The sequence below is a fragment of the Caenorhabditis briggsae genome (assembly GCF_000004555.2).
Source record: "Caenorhabditis briggsae complete genome, chrI, whole genome shotgun sequence".
NCBI lineage: Eukaryota > Metazoa > Nematoda > Chromadorea > Rhabditida > Rhabditidae > Caenorhabditis > Caenorhabditis briggsae.
The window spans coordinates 13,815,955-13,824,812 of NC_013489.2; the positions used below are offsets into that span (position 1 = coordinate 13,815,955).

An 8,858-nucleotide genomic window follows, 5' to 3' on the forward strand; every position below is an offset into this window, starting at 1 on the left:
GTGCTCATTGTAAGACTCAGTAAGGTGAGGAATTCGAATTTATTGATTTAAAATCTAAGAATAAAGCGAAAAATCCGGAAAAAAACAGCGAAAAAATCTAGCTGGGCGGCGGCGAGATGTCGGTTGGTGGCGAGAGCTGAAAATATGGAAAATAGTGATTTTAGAGCTTTCAAAATCTGATTTTTATGCTAAAAATGCGAAAATTCAGGGTTTTCTACTTTAGAACCATGGTTATTGTGAAGATTTTGACTCAAAAATCGGCCAAATCCTAAAACTTCGATTTTGGTCATTTTTTGGTTTGTTTGAAAATTATGTTTTTAGAGGTTTTCGAGCTGAAAATATGCGATTTTTATGCTAAAAATGCGAACAATTTGGGATTTTACCCCAAAAATTGGTTTTTGTGAACATTTTGACTCTAAAATCGTCTGAATTCAATAATTTTGAATTTCGCCATTTTTGGCTTGAAAATGATGTTTTCAGAGGTTTTCGAGCTGAAAATATGCGATTTTCATGCTAAAAATGCGAAAAATCAGGGATTTTCACTCTGAAAATCGTCTAATTTCAAAATTTCCCAAAAAATCCGATTTTCAGGTCTAAAAAATTGGGATTACAAGTAGAAAGTGAGTTTTTTGACCCCAAAACGTTCAGATTGCATGTTTTTTTGTCCCAAAAATGTCGTTTTTCCGTTTCTTCTCCCCCAAAAGCGTCTAAAAACACACTTCCGTTTCCGTTTTTCTCATTATCCCCCCCCCCCCTCCTTTTGGGCATTTTCAAAGAAAAAAGAGGCCTAATTTGATCAGAATCGAGTCTGAATAGAATGCCTAATTTTCCCACTTTTTATGGTCCCAGAAAGAAGAAATTCGAGAAGCAACGGATCGGTTTTCAAGAGGAAAAGTGTGAAATTTCGTGGGAAAATTACTCTAAAATTGCTCGAAAATGGTCAAAAATCGAGTTTTTGAAGGGTTTTGGACCTGGAAAATTGATTTTTCAGACCTGAAAAGGTCAAAAATCGCATTTTCAAAAAGTTTTGGTCCTGAAAAAGCAATTTTTCAGACTTGGAATGGTCAAAAATCGCTGATTTTCATCTATTTTGGACCTACGAATTAGTGTTTTTCGACCAGAAAATCCCAATTTTCATCCGCCAAACTCCCAAAAAGAGTGAATTTTTGTGGGAAAATTGACAAAAGTTGCTCTAAAATGGTCAAAAATCAAATTTTCAAAAAGTTTTGGACCTGAAAAATCGATTTATCCTACTTGCAATGGTCAAAAATCGAGGTTTTATACCTAAAAAAAACGATATTTTCTAGCTGGAAAGTATCATACTTCATCCCTCGAACTCCAAAGAAGGGGATAATCGTCATTTTTAAAGGTTTTGGACCTTGAAAATCGATTTTTCAGACTTTGAATGGGCCATAAATCGCTGATTTTCAGCAATTTGTGGCCTAAAAATCGACTTTTCAGACTCTGAATAGTCGTAAATTGCTATTTTTGAAAGGTTTTGGACCTAAAAAATCGATTTTTCAGACTTGAAATAGTCAAAAATCTGAGTTTTGAAGGGTTTTTGACTTTGAAATAGTTACAAATCGCTGATTTTCAGCTATTTCAGACCTAAAAATCGAAATTTTTTGTCTAGAAAATCCTAATTTTCATCTGTTGAACTCCTAAAGAAGAGGATAATCGTCATTTTTAAAGATTTTGGACCTTGAAAATCGATTTTTCAGACTTGGAATGCTTTAAAAAACAACCTTTTATTTAGGTTTTGGACCTGAAAAATTAAATTTTTAGACTTGGAATGGTAGAAAATCGCTGATTTTCAGCTATTTCATACCTAAAAATCGAAATTTTTTGACTAGAAAGTTCCAATTTTCATCCCCCAAACTCCCAAAAAGAGTCTTTTCAAAGGTTTTGGACCTGAAAAATCGATATTTTTGTACTTAGAATGGTTGAAAATCGCTGATTTTCAGCCATTTGAAACCTAAAAATCGTAATTTTCCAACCAGAAAATCTCGATTTTCATGGATTTTCATCCCCCAAACTGCCCAAAAAGAGGAGAAATTTCGCTCCAGGGCTTCTTTTAGCCCCTTCTTCTTGCTCCAAACTCAAAAAACCTCTCTTTTTGGGGGTTAGGAGGAAGAAAAGAGAAGAAGAAGAAGACGTTCCGGTGGACGGGGGACCACTCTCTTCCACCCATCTGTGATTTGATTTGGCAGACTATTTCCCCCCAAAAAAAAGAGAAACGAAAAGCTTTTAAGCGGATTGAACAAGACGAAAAAAGTTCACCTGTTTAACCCATTTCCGGACTAAAGAAGCTTCTAGAAAACCTTGGTTTTCTGGGTTTTTCGAGCTAAAAATAGCTGGAAAAGGCAGGCTTTCTAGCTTCTGGGAAGCTGAGAACTCGGAAATTTGGATTTTGGAGCCTTAAATCACCGTGGAAAGACTTGAAAATGGAGCTGAAATCTGGAAGTTTAGACCTGGGACCCCTGGAACAATATTGGATTCTGAAGCCTTTTGAAGCTAAAATTCAGAAAAAAATCGAGAAATTTGGGCTAGAAAACCCTGAAATGCTCAAAATTTGAGCTGGAATTGGTTCTATGACAAAACGACTCAAAAAAGCTGAATTTGAAGCTGAAATTCGATATTTTTGAGCCAAAATCACTCTGGAAACTAGAAATTTCCAATTAAGATTCCAAGAAAACTAGGATTTTTTGGATTAAAAACCGAAAATTCTTGAAATTCGATCTAGAATTGGTTTCCTAGATGGGCTCAGAACTTTCTAGAGGCATCCAGAGGTTCCTAGAGCTAGAAGGGCTTCTAGAATCTTCTGGAGCCGTCTAGATGGGTCCCTAACGCTCTAGAACGTTCTAAAAGCCTCCTGAGCTTTCTAGTCACTCGGAAAACTCTGATATGTAAGCCCAAAAAGCCATTGCTCCTTACCTTTGGCTGGCGATGAAAAACGAATTGTGAGTGATGAATGAATTGCGAGTCGTCTTTTGACGCATGCTTTGTTGTGTGTTGAGACGGTGCGAAGGTGTTGGAATGGATGAGACGGTAGCCGGCAGTGGCCAGCTGATCGAACGCCTTCTCGAGATTCGAGTGTTTTAGGAAGAATCTGGAAGAGGAATGGAGCACTGTGAAGCGTTTTAGAGGGTTTTAGGAGGAGAATGAGAGTCAAAGTATGCCTCAAAAGCTCCATTTTCATGAGAAATCGCTAGAATATTCTGGAAATTCGTCTAGAAGAGAAAGGATTTCAGAGCCATTTTGGAGAATTTTTTAACAGAAACGATCTCTGATTAGCTCGAAATCGGTCTTTCCAGTCTCCAGTTTCTTCTAGAGCCTTCTAGAACCTTTTAGAATCGTCGGAAGCCTTCTGGAGCCATATAGATTGGTTTAGAACGCCGCCCTGGAACCTTCTAGAATCTCCTAGAACTATTTGGAACTGTCTAGATCCCAGCCTTCTAGGACATTCCACAGATTTTTCTAGAACCTTCTGTCATTGTCCAGGATCTTCTAGTTGGTTCTGGAAGCTTCTGGAACCTTCTTAGAGCTTTCGGAACATTTAAGAATCTCCTAGAGCCTTCTAGAACCAACCTTCTAGAACGAACCTCCTGAAGCTGTCTTAAAAGCTATGAAACCTTGCAGAACTTGGAATAGTTCAAAATGGCGGTTTTACTGAATTTTCAAGCCTCCAGAACCCTCAATACCGTTCTGGAACCTTCTAGAACGTTCTAGAACCTTCTAGGAGCTTCTAGAGAGCTTGTTAGGACCCACTGACATATTCAAGGACTTTCTAGAACCTCCCAGAATCTTTAACGTTCGTCTAAATCTATCTAGATCTTTCTAGAACGTTCTGAAGCCTTCTAGAATCTTCTAGACCTTCCTAGAACCGTCTAGAACCATGTGGGACCTCTTTCTCACCTCGATGTGTATCGATCCATCTCGAAATCGGTGCCACCCCCATCACGACACTCGTTCAACGAGTCGCCAAACACCGCTCGACACATGATCACTTTGCCGGAGACCACGATTCGAAGAACCTGAAAATAGAGGATTCTAGAAAACGAAGGAATTTCTCATCTATTTCTTTTTCTCCGTTTTTTGATGACTGGTCTAAAAGAGAAGAAAAGGATAAAAAGAGCGATCTATTGAAATTGGCATAAAGCGGATAATAAGGGAAAGGCTCTTTTCTCTATCCCTTTTTGGCTGGAAATAGCGCGAAATAGCTGAAATCGAAGCTGAAAATATGGAGAAAATGGGCTTCAAGCATCCTAATAAGCCCCGACAGAACAGCCGAAAAAAGAAAGAGGCTAGAATTCACTGTCAGGGCCATCTGAAAATGTTCTAGGCTGAAAATTGCCAGAAAAATGAGCTGGAGTGACCCGAAAATCGCTGAAAATGGGCTCCAAAATGAGGTTAAAAATGAGGGGAAACGGCATAAAATTTGTCTGAAATTCCACATACCTTGCGAAACGTGACTTCTGGATTGATCCTGCCAGTTGAGAGTGCTGCATGACACGAAATGCTGATTGTTGAAGGACAGGCGGCCTCGACGAACGAGATGAGACCGAGACGTTTGGCCTGGAAAATCGGCATCTTGGTCCCCAAGATTCTTGGGTCTTGAAATTTGAGTTGAAATTGTCGAAAATTGAACCCGAAAGGTGGAAATTTGAATTCTAAAAGTTTCGAATCATCAACAGGAACCTCCAGAAGACCTTTTGTTAGGCTTGGAAGCTCCTGGAAGTCCCACAGAGGCTGAAATTGATGTCTAGAATAGTCAAGTTTCCCTTGGTTTCTAGGCAATGCTCATTTCAGAATTGTCTGACGCCTTCTAGAACACTCTGGAACCGTCTAGAGTCATTTTCATCGTTCTAGAATCAATCACCAGGACACTTCCTGGAACCTTCTGGTGTCATCTAGGAGGGTTTAGAAAGATCTAGAACTATCTAGAGATCTTCAGATTCACCCTGCAACCTTCTTGAATCTTCTAGAGCCTTCTAGAACTCTCCCACTATACTACATGTCATAATGTAGTCGTGTGTGTGTGTGTATGTTCTTCCAGAAGCCAACAAAAAAAAACATGACTCGTTTCTTTGTTTTGTTTTGTTTATTTCTGCTGTCTTGTTCTGATGGAACAAAAAATTGGGAGCGTAAGAAACGAGTCAAAAACAGAAGAGAAGCCGAAGAGAGCATAAGAAACGCAGTAACGTTTTCTGGAAGATTCTAGAAGGATCCAAGATCGTCAAGAGCCCTGTCAGGTGAAGTTGTAGAAGATTCTAGACACTTCTAGATAACTCTGTATTCGAGAGAATTCTAGGAAGGTCAGGAAGGTTCTGGACGATTCTAAACCCATCTAGATGGTTTAAAAAAGTTCCAGAACGCTTTAGACACTTCTAGATAGCTTTATGAAGGTCAGGAGACTTCTAGAAGTTTTTAGAGCGTTCTAGACCATCTGGACGAATCTATAAGCATTTAAAGGTTTTTAGACGCTTATAGAAGACTCCAGACTATCCAGAAGACGCTAGAAACGTTATAGACCGTTTTAAGAAGTTTCGGATACCTTTTAGAAGCTTCTAAACCCCTCTAGATGCCTCCAGAAGGTTTCATAAGGCTTCAGACGATTCTGAATGGTTCTAGAAGATTCTAGAACGTTCTCGACCAATCTGGACGACTCCAGAAGGTTCTTATTGGTCGTTGTCTGGACAACACAAAGCTTCCTGAAGACTATGGAATCGTCTAGACCGATCTAGATCTTTCTAGACACTTCTGGATGGCTTACGACGGTTCTAAACATCCTAAAGCTCTAGAAAGCTCTCTAGGAAGCTCAGGATGCCTTCAGAAGGTTCTAAAACCACCTAGATAGTTCTCAATTGCTCCAGAAGGCTCAAGACGATTCGAAATGGCTCTAGAAGCTTCCGGAATCTTCTAGAACCATCTAGAGCTCTCCTAGACGCTTCTAGATTGCTCTAAAAGATACTAGGCTTACCTCCGCGGCCAATCTGGCCCACTGATCAAAAGATTCCGAGACGATAATGGACAAATCGTGGCGGCGAAGCGCCTCGACCAAAATCCGAACCAGCTTCTCATCTGAATTGGCTGTGGCGTCAGGAGACGTCGTCAGAAGGGAGTTGGGTGCCTTCTGAAGTGTAGCTCGAGTCGTGGTGATTGTCGCGCCGTGTGCACAAATGATTTGAGCGATTTGTTGCTCCTGGAGCATCCTCCTTTCTTTTTGCAAAAGAAAATAAGTGAGAGGAACTCTGAATAAGGAAGAGAAGGGGGGGGGGGGGGGGGAAGAGGAATGGAGAAGACGTCAGGCCTTTTAGGCCACGCCCACTTTCTGCCTGCGTCTCGGGAGCTAGAGGGAAGAAAGTTGGAGAAAAAGGAAAAGTCAAGTGTTTACCGATGCAGAAACGTTGGAATAGCAAAAAGAAGAAGAGCCACGTCTTCTGGATTCTGGAAGATTCTGAAAAAATTCTGGAAATTAAAACGCCCCGATTCTGGTGTCAGAAAAATTTTCGCCCTCATTTTCAGCGTTGTTGTTTTCGCTGAAATTCATTTTCAGCCAGCGCGTTTTCCAGTCATCAGAATTTCTCATCAAAAACGCCCCCCACGTCATCTTTTTTCTCATTTTTTCTGGCTCAAAATGGAGCCAGAAAACTTCGAAGGCCTTCTCCTTGTGTACACACACACCACCACAAGGCTATATATTTCTTCTTCATCTGACATCGCCAGAAGCAGTGGAGGAGGAGGAGGAGGAGAGAAATGATGAATCACATCTTCTAGGGATGCTCGTCTAGAGAAAGGGACGGAGACGCAGAGTTAGAAACAAAAGAAATTGGCAAAAAACGGGGAGAAGATGCTCTTTGTGCTGTTTTTTTGGGGTGGTGGGTGCTGGGAGAGCACTATCAAAACACATTTATCAAGTTGAGAGGCATTTGGAAGTAGTAGCAGTCGATTGGAATATGGGCATTTTGGAGCATTGGAAGCATTTCTGTAACTTTGGAGTCCAGAAGGTTGCTGGATCGTCGTCTGGTGCATTTTGGAGGAATTGGAGCATTTTTGCACCATTCTGACAGGCTTCTTGCCGCGGCTCAGACCATGGACAGACCTCCATGGACCGATCAATCCTTCTAGGCGGCCGTAATCAGATCGAGGAGGCTTTTGGAGAGTTTTGGAGCATTTTGGCACAATGCTTACATCATTTGGAGCACTTCTGAAGCTCTGTAGGGTCCAAAAGGTTGCTCTATCTTTGTCTGGAGCATTTTTAGAGCATTTTTGAACATTCCTGAAGAAGTTCAGCATTTTGGCACAATGTTTTCGAAATTTGGAGCATTGGAGTCTGGAGCGTTTTGTAGAATTTTGGCACGATTCCAACGATATTTGGCGCATTTCTGGAGCTTTGGGGATTTGAAAGACTGCTGGAAGCGGCTCAGAGCCGCTACTAGATCGCCATTAGCATATAATGAGGAACTGATCCTAAAGAAGTACCGGAATCCGGAAGCTGGAGCATTTTTGGAGCTCTGGGGGATCTCCACAAGGTTGTTGGCTGCGGCCCATAGCCGCTAGACGTCCGACATCTGCTTATGCTGAGCAACTTATCTGAAATTCCGAAATTCTAAGTGTCTGAAACTCGGAGATTCTGAATTATCTAGATTCTGAGGTTCTGGAATTCTGAAGTTTTGAAATTCGAAGCGAATTTCTAGAGTTTCACCTTTTGCCAGCACTTTTTCCTTCACTCTGCTACCTACTATGCAAATGCGCTCTGTTGACAACGTGGAGAGCACTCGAGTTGCTTCAAGTGTGTATTATCTCGTGGTGATTTATCGGATTTTCGTCGATTTTCCTGCATTTTGGACTTAAAAATGACACAGAATTTGAATAAGAGTGTTTTTCTAGTGAAAATCAGTCAAAAACGTTTCTAGAAGCGCTGAAAATGATCGAAAATGAGAATACTCGAATATATATAGTCAAAAAAACGTACGAAAAACCTTGAAAAATGGCTTTAAACGGTCTAAAATAGACTATTTTGGGCATTTTTGGTTGGAATGATGTCTAAAATTGCCCTAAAATGGGTCTAAAATGGCCTGAAAAGGTTTTAAAATAAGCTCAAAAACATCGAAAATGATCCTGAAATTCTTTGAAATCTGTCAAAATGGCTTCAAACTGCCCAAAAATGCTATTTTCGGCCGATTTTGATGTATTTTTGGGGTTTTAGCTGAAAATCTACCTATAATTGCTCTAAAATCCTCAAATTTCCGAATGTTTGCAGGCTCTCGCTGGTGACAGTACTCCGAGCTGCTGCGTCCAAACACGAGGCGTAATGAGTGTTCAAAATAATAATCCAGAGTCTGGGGATGCTGTGGATCAGAAGACGTCGACTACGATTCAAGGAGAAGGACAGGAGAATGGTGAGCATTTTTAGGGTTTTTAGGGGCTTCTTAGGTCTATTTTGAGCCTAGAGACTGAGCAATGGATTACTGTAAGGAGAATTTAGTCGAAAACGAAGGATTGGACGATTCGCAATGTCTGGAAATTGTCGATGAGCCAGAAGACGAGGAGCCAGAAGAGAAGAATTCGAGCGGAGGAGCAGGAGAAGAGCCAGAAGGCGAGGACGAGTTTGAGGAGGAGGAGCAGGATGAGCAATCTAAGGATACTCCAGAAGACGTGGACAAAATGGAGGATTCAGAAGCCGTGAAAGCTCCAGAAGAAGTGAAAAAAGACGACGTCCCTGCCGCCGTTGAAGCAGCTGCAGAAGACGTGAAAAAAGAGGAGGAGCCAGAAGACGTGCAGAGTTCAGAGCATGAGATTACTGTAGACGAGAGTGATGAGCAACCAAAACTACGGAACTCGATGTGCCAGGAGGA

The 8,858-nt window shown here is 41.1% G+C and overlaps 3 protein-coding genes across 3 annotated transcripts in view; 1 reads left to right on the top strand and 2 right to left on the bottom strand.

The window, feature by feature from the left end:
- Positions 1-97: 97 nt before the first annotated feature.
- CBG04376 lies at positions 98-6,211 on the bottom strand (the record flags this gene model as incomplete). The annotated part of the gene is made up of 6 exons (XM_045241483.1): positions 98-136; positions 2,935-3,109; positions 3,916-4,034; positions 4,459-4,670; positions 5,154-5,217; positions 6,059-6,211. 6 exons carry the CDS (start codon positions 6,209-6,211, stop codon positions 98-100), a joined length of 762 nt encoding a protein of 253 aa, XP_045092656.1.
- Positions 6,212-6,813: 602 nt separating this feature from the next.
- On the bottom strand, positions 6,814-7,383 carry CBG26578 (the record flags this gene model as incomplete). Its single annotated transcript, XM_045241484.1, has 1 exon — positions 6,814-7,383. One exon carries the CDS (start codon positions 7,381-7,383, stop codon positions 6,814-6,816), a length of 570 nt encoding a protein of 189 aa, XP_045098307.1.
- A 1,080-nt stretch (positions 7,384-8,463) lies between these two features.
- Positions 8,464-8,858, top strand: part of CBG04377 — a gene marked incomplete at both ends in the record, with an annotated part of 6,749 nt that continues 6,354 nt past the window's right edge. Inside the window, one exon of the mRNA XM_045241485.1 lies at positions 8,464-8,805. Within this exon, the coding sequence (XP_045092657.1) occupies positions 8,464-8,805 (342 nt within the window). The remainder of the gene's footprint in view (positions 8,806-8,858) is intronic.